Source organism: Phoxinus phoxinus (assembly GCF_949152265.1).
Source record: "Phoxinus phoxinus genome assembly, chromosome: 5".
Lineage (NCBI taxonomy): Eukaryota > Metazoa > Chordata > Actinopteri > Cypriniformes > Leuciscidae > Phoxinus > Phoxinus phoxinus.
Genome location: NC_136880.1, coordinates 41997081 through 42011900, shown reverse-complemented (window position 1 = coordinate 42011900; position 14820 = coordinate 41997081). Strand labels below are relative to the sequence as shown.

The 14820-nt window shown below is 34.5% G+C and overlaps 1 protein-coding gene across 1 annotated transcript; it reads right to left on the bottom strand.

Moving 5' to 3' along the window:
* Positions 1 to 324: 324 nt before the first annotated feature.
* Positions 325 to 11930, bottom strand: pgpep1 (pyroglutamyl-peptidase I). Its single transcript, XM_079613194.1, has 5 exons — positions 11697 to 11930; positions 10031 to 10083; positions 7949 to 8065; positions 5861 to 6093; positions 325 to 2521 (listed from the first exon to the last, which is right to left on the bottom strand). The coding sequence occupies exons 1-5, from the start codon at positions 11725 to 11727 to the stop codon at positions 2329 to 2331; spliced, it is 627 nt and encodes a 208-aa protein (XP_079469320.1). The 5' UTR covers positions 11728 to 11930; the 3' UTR covers positions 325 to 2328.
* Between the last annotated feature and the right edge of the window lie 2890 nt (positions 11931 to 14820).

Here is a 14820-nt window from a genome sequence, read left to right as displayed (position 1 = left end):
ACAATGTAATAATTTAATGCAATGCATAATGTAATTTAATGCAATGCAATGTATAATACGATGTAATGCAATACAATGTAATAATTGAATGCAATGTATAATGTAATGCAATGCAATACAATGTAATGTAATAATTGAATGCAATGTATAATGTAATGGAATGCAATACAATGTAATGTAATAATTTAATCCAATGCATAATGTAATAATTTAATGCAATGTATAATGTAATGCAATGCAATGTAATGTAATTTAATGCAATGCAATGTATAATGCAATGTGATGCAACACAATGTAATAATTTAATGCAATGCATAATGTAATGTAATGTAATTTAATGCAATGCTATGTAATGTAATTAACCGTCAATAAGCAGTTTAAAGAGTTATTTTAGTTTGGACCTAATTCTACATAGTCCAAAATTCCAGCATTTGGCAGAGAGTAAGAAAGCAATACAAGAAGAAAATCTCAAACAACGTCCACTGAGAGAAGAAAGACATCACCTTACAATCATCTCACCACTTCACATTTCGTATAGTTAACAAAAGCCAAACCGCGGATGTCTTCACAGCTAGCGCTGATAGCATTAGACCTTGGGTTACTCAAAAGGCATCAGATTGAGGTGTCTTTATGTGGGACCCTGTACATAAAAGGATTAAAATGGTGAAAAACACACTTGGATTGTACAGTTAGGTTTGATGCTTGTGTCCTAAAAGTCTGGTTACTCACTGTGGCACTTTAATAACCAGACAGACATAGTTATTATGTCTTTATAATCACTGTCCAGAAGGCAAAACATTGTTTTTACTTCCTCATAATTTTACACCAGCCTTTCCACCTGCTCTGTAGTCTGTGATCAAATAAACTGGGATGCTTATACTCCCAGCCCGGTGTGTGTTAGGGGTATTTTTGAAAGCTGCAAATGATAAGAGTTCACTTAAAAACAGTGTTAGTTTACTGTCACTGAGATTATAGTTTTTATCAATATTTTAAATTATGTTTTTAGTTTTGTCAACTATAAAAACCCTGATTTGAAACGCTTACTACATACATAGTTAATCAGTAACACTTTACAATAAGGTTTGTTAACATGCATTAACTAACACTAAGCACTACATGTTTTCAGCATTTATTAACCTTTGTTCATGTTAGTTCACAGTGCATTTAAAGATTCAACATTTGAGCTTAAAAATGTATCAACTAAGATTAATGAAACTGGAAAAATTAGAATATGCTGCAAAAGTTCATTTATTTCAGTAATTCAACTTAAAAGGTGAAACTAATATATTATATAGACTCAAAGTGAGATATTTCAAGCCTTTATTTGTTATGATTTTGATGATTATGGCTTACAGATTATGAAAACCAATAGAATATTGTGAGAAGGTTTTCATATCTATAAGCCATAATCATCAAAATTATAACAAATAAAGGTTTGAAATATCTCACTTTGCATGTAATGAGTCTATATAATATATTAGTTTCACCTTTTAAGTTGAATTACTGAAATAAATGAACTTTTGCACCATATTCTGATTTTTCCAGTTTCACCTGTAAATGCTGTAGACGTATTGTTCATGTTAGTTAACTAATGTTAGCAAATTGAAACCTTATTGTAAAGTGTTAGCACTTAAAGGTAGGGTAGGTCAGAATTGTCTAAAAAACTTTTATTCAAATTTGTTTAAACTGTCTTTATATACCAATACATAATTAAAATGCAAGTACTCTGAAATAGAGAGTATAAAAAACTGAGTGACTCTAGTGTATTTAAGCTTCAATAAACACAGCTCATTAATTCCATTCACTCCCACCTAAAAACGGGTGCGCGACTGCGCGCATGTGGGCGGAGCCAGTAATAGCGGCGGTAGTCATGGCGACGGAGAGTGACAGTCGCGCAAGCCAATCACTTGTTTCGTCCCGGTAGGAATTAATGAGCTGTGTTTTTTGAAGATTAAATACACTAGAGTCACTCAATTTTGATACTCTCTTTTTCAAAGTACTTACATTTTAATTATGTATTGGTATATAAAGACAGTTTAAGCCAATTTGAAAAAAAGTTCTTTAGACAATTCTGACCTACACAACCTTTAATCTGTTAAATAACGAATATAAAAACAAGACGGCGAGAGAAAAGTGTTGTGTTTTATGCATAATACCAAATCTCTGCATGTTTCAAGTATACCCCATTAAAGTGCTTTCTTAATGATTTGAGCCCGGCTGCAGCGTCGAGTTCAGCACGAGTCGATTCTCAAGCGTGTACGTAGCACACAAGCTAAGATATCGAAGTCTTCAAATGTGCATGAGCTCCTGAATCCAGGTGTGAGACTCTCACTGGTCGTGCGGACAGTGTTTCTTCGCCTTGTTTTGCTCCATCAGTTCAAGCATCTCCAGAACGACGGCTCTGAGGGCGCGCGCGAGGTCCTCTGCGCTGTACGGTTTTCCCAGAGGAGGAACATGGACGAACGCAGATCTGCCGTCGCCCAGAAACAGAGACGTGTAGTAGGTGTAGTCACACAGATACCTGAGGAAAGAGGACGGGGCATTTGGTTACACTTTTATACAGTGTAATTATACATTTAACCCTTTAAGCGGCACCCCCTTTTTTTTTTAATAGACATGAAAATGCACATCCGAACTTAAATGGTTGTAATTCAAGAATGCTTTGGAATATAGATGTAAGATTGGTCTTGTTTTAAAGAAGACATTTGGCAGATTTTTGTAGAAGTGAAATACATTAATTTAGAAATAAACAGTTTGAGTTTATGAAAATGTACAATGTTAAAAATTGTATTATTCATATTTTATATAAAATATATATTTTCAAAACCTGGTGGACTCTCAAAATAAAAAAATAAAAAAATCAAAGCCAAAGAACTGAACAAGTTGTGTTTCAAATGTTAGGTTGATATCTCAGAAAATAAGCGTTCAGTGAGATTTAGTTTGGGCGCAGTACCACACTTCTCCACTAGTGGACATTACTGCCCATATAAGGGCGCCTCCATTTCCATATGTGGTTTGAGTGATCTGAACCATTATTTTTTACAATTTTCATACAATTTATGAAGTAGACATCCTATTCAGAAGTAGTGTTGGAAGTTTGGCAGATTTTGAAATGAATTCAACCTCTAAGAAACACAGAAAGATCACGTATGTGCATTATAGCTCGCCGCCACATCACTAATGCTGAATCTATTATTATTTTCTTTATATTTAATACATTTTCAGAGCTTTTTTTCTAAAATAATTGAACGGATGCTATCTTTTGAACTCTTGGCATGAAAACAAACTGAGGTTTCTACCATTCTTTCATGATTTTTCATGTTCATCACTATTTCAAAATAAAGGTCTGAACACGCATTAGGAGTATGAACATATTCTTGTTGCAAATTGATAAAATACAGCTTTTCTGTAATTTATTTTGAAAATCAGTCACCAAATATGTAAACTAGAGATTGTAAGCTTTCAAATGATATATAGTTTGTCAAGATAAGTTTAGGTTTAGTATAGGATATTACTGTTTTAAATATGTAATGGCTGTGGGCCCGCCTATGCACAATATAAGGGGTTAAGTACTGAGTATTATTAAGTAACTCCATGTACTTACTAAAGGGTTAGGATTTGGGGTTACACTTTATTTTAAGGTGTCATTAGCCACGTTTCCATTACCCTTCAAATTGCGCAAATTGAAATTGCGAATCGAAAATACGGCCAATGGAAACACGTCAATTTCGCAGGAAGATTTAGTAGTGATTAATGTTGTGTTATGCTAATTTAGAAGAATTTATGTTAATGTTGGTCTTAGGATAGTTACTATCATGGTGACAAGTGGTGTATGCGCTTGATTTGAGAGTGAATAATACTTTTATATTGTTGCACTCACACAGTAAGTGCTTCTGTATAACATACTATTGCTAATATGTTAACAAATAAGTATGTTAGCAGATTAGCTTATTAAAGCTAACTAAGTTTATACTAATAAAAGTGTTCACATTGAGATTAAATGAAAGTTATAAGTTTATTGTATGAATTAGTGTACTCAAACATTTCAAGTTAAGTACAATTAAAATGTATAAGTACAAAATTGCCTTAAATGTTTTGAGTTATGCCAACTTATTCGGGTTTACAGTGCAGCTTTATTTTTATTAACAAACATTAACATAGATTAACAAATACAGTAACAAACATGTATTGCTCAAGTTTAGTTCATGCAAGTAAATGTAAACTAATGAACCTTATTGTATGTAAAGTGTCACCAACTCATACAGGTTTGGAACAACTTTAGGGTGAGTCAATGATGACAGTATTTTCAACTTTTTGGATAAACTATCCTTTTAACCATTTTAATCACAAATCACAGGTCGGGAAATAAATACTGTAGATAAAGTAAGTTATTTGCAGACAGAAAGAAGAGTTGGTGTTGCTCCACTCTATGTTAATGGCTTCAAACTGTTCATGAGTGAGTTAAACAATGTCTCCCAGTTAGTTTGAGTTTAATGTGAAACCAAATATTCACTAAAAAGGGTTTAAATGTGGACTCTGACCAGCTAAAACATGAGCCACTTCTTGCCTGTTTGTTGAAAAATAACATCTGATCATTCCTCTTTACTGTGACAGAGAAGCATTTATTATTATATCTCTCAGCAGATTTTCAAAGATCTCACCATGCAATTCATAACTCCACACATAACTTCCCATATTGTGCCAAAAACTTAATTCTGGCTTTGATGTTTATCTGAGACAGCAATGGCTTTTTAAAGGGGGGGTATAATGCCCTTTTCACAAGATGTACAATAAGTCTCTGATGTCCCCAGAGTGTGTGTGTGAAGTTTTAAATTATCATGACAGAATATGCTAATCAATGACTAGAAGATAACTACACATAAGCTTCATAAACTCATCAACTAACCATTCAGAAATGTCCTGTTCTTCTACATGTTGTCACTTCTTCTCGAGTCTCTCCATCATTGTCTGACTCCGGTTTGAACATAAAAGGCTAAAAGTTTTTGAAATGTTCAGTGCGTGTGTGTTTGTGTGTGTGTGTGTGTGAGAGGTAAAAGGACACGAGCTCTTGAAGCTCCGCCCCCTGTGCCGGGAGCAGCAGCTCATTTGCATTTAAAGGGACAGACACAAAACTGTGATTTAACTCACCCTCAAAAAGTGACAATATTAACATGATATATAAAAATATCTGTGGGGTAGTTTGAGCTAAAACTTCACACACACACTCTGAGGACATCAGAGACTTATTTTACATCTTGTGAAAAGGGCATTATACCACCCCTTTAAAGTGATTTACGTTTTAGAAATTCTGCAAGGTATCAAGGAGACTGTAAGTGCACATATTATGTCATTTTTACAGTCTTGATTTAGTTTTTTCATGCTTGAATGTTGATTATTTTCCTCATATTCTCCATTGTTGCGGCTCCTCTCTTCCCAGTCTGTCAGTAATGCTCTGTTTACTTCCTGTCTCTATGAAGCCCCTCCTTCTGAAAAGCACACTGTGCTCTGATTGGTCGGCTGGATCAGTGTGTTGTAATTGGTCGAGTGCTTCGAGTGTGTTTGGGAAATGTCCCGCCCCTTACCATAACCGTCAGTTTAACACACTATTAACTAACTCAACCAGGCCCCGGCCCTTTTATTCTGCGTATTAATTATTATAATGAGGAATATTGTGACGTGTTCGTTCCCGGAAGAAACTCAAGACTACAATGGAGGCGTTTCAGGAGTTCAGAAACACTGACTCGGATATAGAGAAGAACTCAGCAACATTACACACTAAATAAAGAGATAACCATGGAATAAAGAATAACAGGTCCTCTTTAAAAGAGCATTTAACAGCGTGTTAGAGAAACGTGCATACCTGCCGGCGTCCTTTGATACAGACACAGAGACCCCAAGCCCAGAGGAGTTGACTCTCTTACAGACCGTGTCCATGTCTATGACAGAATGGATGCAGTCGGGTCCTCCGTCCACACAGCAGCGGGAGTCGGGACAGAACCGGCAGTTGTCCAGGCGCATGTAACCCTGGTTATGACCACACTGTTCGAGAGTTACTGTGGTGGCCATCCCCGAAACACCAACGTGGACAACTAACTTTGAGAAAGCAGAAAAAATAATTAAAAACAATTTTTTTTTTAATAAAATGTGTTTTTAATAGGGCTGTCAAAAAGGTTTAATTTCTACGGAAGAGGATTAGGGCCAAGCAATAAAAAAAAAAAAAACCATCTCCAGATTAAAGTCATTATAATGCAAGATTAAACTCGTTAAATTTCGAGATAAAAAAAGTTGAAATACAATCTTGAGAATAAACTCATTAAATATCGAGAATAAAGTCGTTGTATTTCGAGAAAAAACTCGTTAAATTTCTAGAAAAAACTCAAAATACAATCTTGAGAATAAACTCATTAAATATCGATAATAAAGTCGTTGTATTTCGAGAAAAAAGTCGAAATACAATCTTGTACACAAACGTGTGGAATTTCGACGAAGGAGACGCTTGAGAAGACGCCAGTACATTTGCGCTGGCCCAAATGCATTCTGGCATGACAGCTATGATAAATCAAAACCGTATGGCATTGCCATTAATGGCTGTATAGATGATTACAGTCGTTACATTCTGTACACAACCAACAACGATCCTAAAGTAAAAGCCAGTTACTTCATAAAAACAGTCCCGAGAGGATCCGCGCGGACATGGGGACCGAAAATGGTATTGTGGCAGCAATGCAAAGGTTTTTACGAAGTAATGGAGACAGTTTTGCAATTTAACAAGTTTTTTCTCAAAACACAACGACTTTATTCTCGATGTTTAATGAGTTTATTCTGAAGATTGTATTTCGACTTTTTTTTCTCGAAATTTAACGAGTTTAATCTCGCATTATAATTACTTTTATCTCGAGATATTTTTATTTTTTTATTATTGCTTGGCCCTAATCCTCTTCCGTAAATTTCTGTGGTTTAATGCATTAAAAATATTTAATTTAATTAACCAGTGTCCTGGTTAAAACTGCTAATTTCTCTGGATTTAAACATTCTTGGAAACATTTCGGATAATGTAAGTACACAAGTCTACAAAATATATTTTAATCCAAAAATCTTGCATATTGTGCCTTTAATAGGGATGTCAAAAATTATGTTAATTTCTATGGTTTATTGCATTAAAAATAATTAACGCAGCATCCGTATTCAACATAATTTTGATGATTATGGCTTACAGCTTGTGAAAACCCCAAATTCAAAATTAGAATATTGTGAAAAGGTTTTCATAAGCTGTAAGCCATAATCATCAAAATTATGACAAATAAAGGCTTGAAATATCGCACTTTGCATGTAATGAGTCTATATAATATATTAGTTTCACATTTTAAGTTGAATTACTGAAATAAATGAACTTTTGCACCATATTCTAATTTTTCCAGTTTCACCTGTACATGCCAACATCCCTGTACTAGCGTTACCGTATATGATCACGTGATCTTTGCGCTGAACCATATAAACCAGTAATTTGTTACTTAAGCTATTTAAATAAACTTTGCAAAAAATAGTCCTCTTTAAAAAAAATAATAATAATTATCAGCTGTATGCAAAGTGACTCATATTTGGGTTTTGGGCACTACAAATGTGTACAATTGACTGATTTACTCACGGAGTAAATTGAGATCTTCATGTCTCTGGAAATGAAACATGTTGGGCCTTAAAAATTAAAAAGCTAAAGTAAAAGTTTGTTAAGAACCAGAATCTAAAAGGATATTAAGAGATTCTTAATACTTAGAAAAAGTGCTTTTTCCCTTTTTTAAAATGTCACCGACACACACACACACACACACACACACACACACGTTTATGTTAGATGCGATTCATCGATTTGATAGCACTCGTTTATACAGATATAAACTCATATTTGATACAACACAAACATGTTTAGCTACTAGCTAAGTAGTTACGCTACTTGTGGACGGTGCTGTTTCCATAGAGACGGTAGAAGACTTTGGACGGTCTGATACTCCACAGGAACTTCAGCAACATGGAGGTTTATTTCGTCACCCAAACCCAGTTTCTCCAGCTCCTGAGAAGAGGACATTTTAAAGGGGTGGTTGATTATGATTTGACTTTTCTAACTGTAGTTAGTGTGTAATGTTGCTGTTTGATCATAAATAACATCTGCAAAGTTACAACGCTCAAAGTTCAGAGCAAAGGGAGATATTTGCTTTTAAAGAAATCGCTTTTTAAGGACTACAACAAACGGCTGGAAGGAACTACGACATTCCTCCCGGGTTAGTGACATCACCAACCCTAATTTACATAAACCCCGCCCCCTGAACACGATTTATAGATTATCATGACAGAATATGCTAATCAATGACTAGAAGATAACTACACATAAGCGACATAAATTCATCAACTAACCATTCAGAAATGTCCTGTTGCTCAAAATACCCCACAGATATTTTTATATATCATGTTAAAGTCACTTTTTGAGGGTGAGCTAAAACGCACCGTTTTGTGTCTGTCCCTTTAAATGCAAATGAGCTGCTGCTCCCGGCACAGGGGGCGGAGCTTCAAGAGCTAATGTGTGTTAGCGGCTGCAATACGGGTTATGCGCAACATTCTACAAAACGGGTATAACTACTTCCGGCTGTCAGCTACTGAGGTAAACACAGTGTAGTAATAGCGACCTTTTATAGCCTGTGTTTACAGGAGCTACCCATACTATCAATTTCCGATGTACACCGTATTGCCAAACGGACGTCCAGAGCCCCGAGTACTCTATTAGACAAAGGATTTAAGTTGTACGCCTTTTTTTTAGTTTTACTCTAAAGTTTGATCAGAAATTAGAATGTTATTATAATAAGCAAAAATTAACAGTTACCTCAGAGATCAAATACCGCTGCGGAACTGAAAAGCGGAAATGCTTAGACCTGTTTTCCGGTTCGAACGCTGGCCGCTCCGCATAACCCCTATTACCTCACACACACACACACACACACACACACACACACACACACACACACACACACACACACACACACACACACACACACACACACACACACACACACACACACACACACACACACACACACACACACACACACACACACACACACACACACACACACACACACACACACACACACACACACACACACACACACACACACACACACACACACACACACACACACACACACACACACACACACACACACACACACACACTAAAATGACAGAAACTGTTCTGCCTTTAATGTTAAACCGGAGTCAGACAAAGATAGAGAGACTCATGAAGAAGTGACAACATGTAGAAGCAACAGGACGTCTCTGAATGGTTAGTTGATGAATTTATGTTGCTGATGTGGAGTTAACTATCTTCAATTAGCATATTCTGTCGTGCTAATCTATAAATCGCTCGTATAGGAACTGTTGTGAGATGCACACAGAGTGACTTTCTCTTGTATGTGAAAAGACGGATGCTAAAGTTTGAGCTGACTCACAAATGTGCTCGACTACAACAACTCTTCCTCTTCTCAACATGGACTGCGTGTTCAGGGGGCGGGGCTTATGTAAATTCTAGGGTTGGTGATGCCACTAACCCGGGAGGAATGTCGTGTAGTTCCTACCAGCCGTTTGTTGTCGTCCTTAAAAAGCGATTTCTTTAAAAGCAAATATCTCCCTTTGCTCTGAACTTTGAGCGTTGTAACTTTGCAGATGTTGTTTATGATTAAACAGCAACATTACACACTAACTACAGTTAGAAACGTGAAATCATAATCAACCACACCTTTAACTAATCACATAACGTATGAATATTGCCATATGGCCATTACTTTGATACACTCATCACTGACTGATAATAATTCCTGATTGTAGCATTGAAACAAGTTGCTTTGAAACAATGTGTATTGTAAAAAGCACTATTAAGTTATATTGAATTGAAGTTTACAGTTATGCATTAACAAACATAAGTACAGATCATAGTTCATGCTTGATCTGATCTGCTCATTATTTCCCACAGATGCAAATATCATACCTTTACTGCCACCCAGCTGGCATTGACCGCATGTTCACCAAACGGTCCAAAACCTACAGAGACACAGAGAAACACAACCATATGGCAGATGTGACTGTCTTATATATATATATACAGTATATACATGTGAAACTGGAAAAATTAGAATATGGTGCAAAAGTTCATTTATTTCAGTAATTCAACTTAAAAGGTGAAACTAATATATAATATAGACTTATTACATGCAAAGTGAGATATTTCAAGCCTTTATTTTTCATAATTTTGATGATTATGGCTTACAGTTTATGAAAACCTTTTCACAATATTCTCATTTTGAATTTGGGGTTTTCATAAGCTGTAATAATCATCAAAATTATAACCAATAAAGGCTTGAAATATCTCACTTTGCATGTAATGAGTCTATATAATATATTAGTTTCACCTTTCAAGTTGAATTACTGAAATAAATTAACTTTTGCACCGTATTCTAATTCTTCCAGTTTCACCTGTAAATACTTGATTCTGATTGGTCAATGGTGTCAATCTACAGTCAAACATTTTGAATAATGACACTAAACTGAGTAACAATAGAAGAAGAAATTATTTCAAATCAAATCAATATTTAATGTCAATGTATTTATTTGGTAATTAGCCGTATGATCGGCAGAATAATATGCAATAAGCCAGTAATTATTACCCAATATTAAGAGTGAAACAAGACTTCTAAGCTTCGGATGACTGTACATTATCATCAACTTCTCTTTTATGGCCATTAAACCCTTTAAACTCGACATGCTTTCCGGACAAGCTGGAGTCAGCAGAATCTAAACCCGGCAGTCCAGAGTCTAAGACTGGATTTAATCAGTAACTGCATATTTTTATCAGTTCAATCAGGAAAAAAAAAGTAGTATTTAAATGTGCAATGATGATGGAAATCAGATGGTAAATTCCTTTTACTTTAATATATTATAATACTGATATTACTGAATGATTATACTACAGTAGATACAGCCATATACAACAAAACAGGATGATTATCATAAAGCTAAAACTATTAAAAACGAATTTATATAAAGCTGAAACTAAATATAAATATTAGATGAAAAAAAATCTAAACTAAACAAAAATCAGAAATGTTGCCTTGGCTAATTTAAATATGTTTAACTTACATTATCTTAATGCAAAAAAAAATGCATAAAAATTAAAACTGAAATAAAAAAATACTAAAAATTATTGATCATTTATAAAAACAATAATTGATATACATATTAATAAAAATAAAAATAATATAATATAAACAATACTGAAATAACACTGACTCCAAACGCCATAGTAAAGTATTGTAGTAAATGTCCAAACAAACATAATCGAACATATACATGATAGACGTCCCAAAACAATACTATGGTAAATATAAAAATTGAAAGTTAAACTTTGTATTACCATGGTAAATGATAAAAACATGAGTATCATAGACAATAATAGTAAATTATATGCTATCAACACAGTAAGTTAACTGAAGAAAAGACAAGACAAGGCACGAAAAGACAAAGAAAAGAAAACAAAACAAAACAAAGGAGACGTAAACTCAGCTGTCACTAGAAAAACTCTTAAAACTGAAACAAAGACCACATGATCCATCAAAAACATTCAGTTTTCCGCTACCAAGACTTTCATCACAGTTTACCTGTCACGATCACCGTCTTCTTCTGGTCCATCACTGACAAACAAGCGAGTTTCGATCAAGAACAGAAGAATGACCATCAGATGAGATCTTCACAAACACACATCATGATCCAGGACTCTTCCTCTCTTCCTGTCTGAACTGAGATCAGGGTGACCGGGCTCAACAGCGCCATCTGTTGCTCTGGCTGTATTTACCCTCGGGAATTATTCAGTTACTAAAATAAGTATAAAACATAAATAAATAAAAACTATCACTTTATATAAATCCTTGAAGATGATTATATAAATATATTGTACGCTTGTTTATTAATAATTGTTTATTAATAAGTAATATTAATAATTATGTTGACAAGACGATCGTAAAAATCCCATTGACTTACATTAACAGAATGTTCAAATGAGCCAAGACTGTTCAAACTCCAATTATCTATCTATCTATCTATCTATCTATCTATCTATCTATCTATCTATCTATCTATCTATCTATCTATCTATCGCTAATAATCATGTAGTAGTAACATGCTAATGTACATGAATTAGCACATTGCTAGCATGTTTCTAACATGAATTAAACGTGACTATATGTTAACATGATTTAAAACATTGTTAACTAGCATATTGTTGCATGTTTTAACACATTGCTAGCGCGATTTAGCACATTGCTAGCATGTAACATGTTGCTAGCATGATTTAGACTGATAGACTGTAGCCTACTATTGCTAATTGCTATTTTCTAACTTTAAGTTTTAAAACTAGTTTAACTTCATACTGAAAAACTTCAAGCTTTTACGATTATAACTCCTTCAAACTTTCTGTCTTGACAAACTTTTCTATCTAGTTGAACATTACCATGCACTTTACAGTGCTGTTAAATAAAGTTAGGCAGGAACAAAATGGCACAGAGGCGTTTATTTCTGCAAAATAATTGTTGCCCTTTAGAATAATCTTTGTCTAAACATAAATCAATAAAGCATGCATGGACCTGCTTTATTGTGGAGTGATTGGTGGTTTAGACATGTGTGCCAACACCCAAAGTTGAGATCTGGTCCAAACCTGTTTGTTTTAGGCCGGTCCCTATATCTTTAAAAGAATGGCTTCCCATTGAGGTGTTTATATTAATCAGCAGAAGTTCCTTCAGGTCCTGAGATGATGCTAAACCATAGACAGTATATAAGAGTGCTAAACACAGGGAGTGAGGTGGTGGAGACACACATACATATGCAGGAAATTCATTGAAAATGCTGCCAACAAGATATAACATATAAAGTGCTGAATTGCATAAGGATCTTTTAATTGTCATACACAGATCTTTGACAGGTAATTCCTTGAGGATAATTTTAGTCAAGAATCAATCTGCTCATAAAAAATAATTATATATATATATATTAGGGCTGTCAAAAGATTAATCGCGATTAATCACATTCAAAATAAAAGTTTGTGTATGCATAATATATGTGTGTGTACTGTGTATAATTATTATGTATAAATACACGCACATTCATGTATATTTAAGAATTATTTGCATTTATATACTGATATACATTTATATAATTTATATTATATGATGAATTATATAATTTATATTATATTATATGAATATATAAATATTTTATATATAAATATAACCAATTTTTCTTAAATATATACATAATTGTGTGTGTTTATATATATATAAATAATTATACACAGTACACACACATATTATGTAAACACAAACTTTTATTTTGGATGCGATTAATCGCGATTAATCTTTTGACAGCCCTTTAATATATATATATGTTTCCTCAAAGAAACTGGATGAGAAAATAATCGATTTTACAAAAATAAAACAACGCAAACGTTAAAAATTTTGTGACATTAAAAAAAGTGTAAGTCACTCGTTTTTTAAAGTAACACTGTCCAACAGCGACACCCGTAGATGAAGTTATGCATCCCTCTTGCCTCCCTTGAGCCAGTTGAGTTTTAAAGACCTTTAAAACTAATCTTTGATCACCAAAATGACATATTTAAAGTTTTTTCCCATGAAATAAAATTATTCATGCCTTAAAATAGCTTGAATGTGACTCGACACCCTTGCCTCATTTAGTATACGCGGTTCTATGAATATGCTAATTAGCCCCGCCTCCACTCACTCACAGCAGCTCAGAGATCCACTCATCAACTTACTGAGGTAAAACCTGCTCAATGGTGTCGGACACATAACGTAATTAATATGATTTGCCTTTTACTCGACTACCAAACTACCAATAATGTGTTGCTAATGTTACACAAACCATGTTCCCAATCGCATCTCAGAGTCAGACAGCTTTCTAACAATCAGCATCCTTAGACACGCTTTAAACAACTCCGAACAAAAAAGGCATTTAGTTCATCATAACATCGTAATATACATCACACACCCGCTATATTTCCAAATCTGCTTCTCTGCAGACTCCCCTGCTAATTTGCTGTTAATGATATGCTAAAGCCCGCCCCCTCGTTCATCTGATTGGTTACAAGGTAGTTTGTGACGTCAGAAACACCAGCGATTTCAAACCGTGTTTTTGAGACTGTCTTTGGTTCACTGCAGTTTTAAGCAGAAAATACTCAGCAATGCTGTCGACTTATGAATTTGCACATGGTTTGTCTTAAAGCATAAAAACACCATAGACATATATAAATTAAAAACTTGTTTTTTTTTTACCACAGAGGGACTTTAACAGACCACCTAAAGCGTTTGGTGGGGGGTAATTGAGTATGAATGGGGGGAAAGTCACATGAGAGGAGGCAATGCCTCCATCGCGCTATGATTGGATATGATCGTTATGATTTGGATCTGATTGGTTCGTGCGATAAGTCCCGCCTCTTGTTTTTGATGCACGTTCTCGAAATCGAATCGGCCTGAATGAAGATAATGATGGCGTTAATAAGACCAAATAAAAAGTAAGTAAATAACTCATCCACAGATATCACCGGTCAAAATCAAACTTTATAGTTTAGTGAGCAATAAGCTTGAGGAAATTAAAGGTATCTTCATGTCTGTGACCACTGAGTACAAGCTTGATGACTGCTAAAAAAAAAAGAGGACTATGTATATAGCCTACTAATATATATCACGATACTGAACTCACGATACGATATTATTG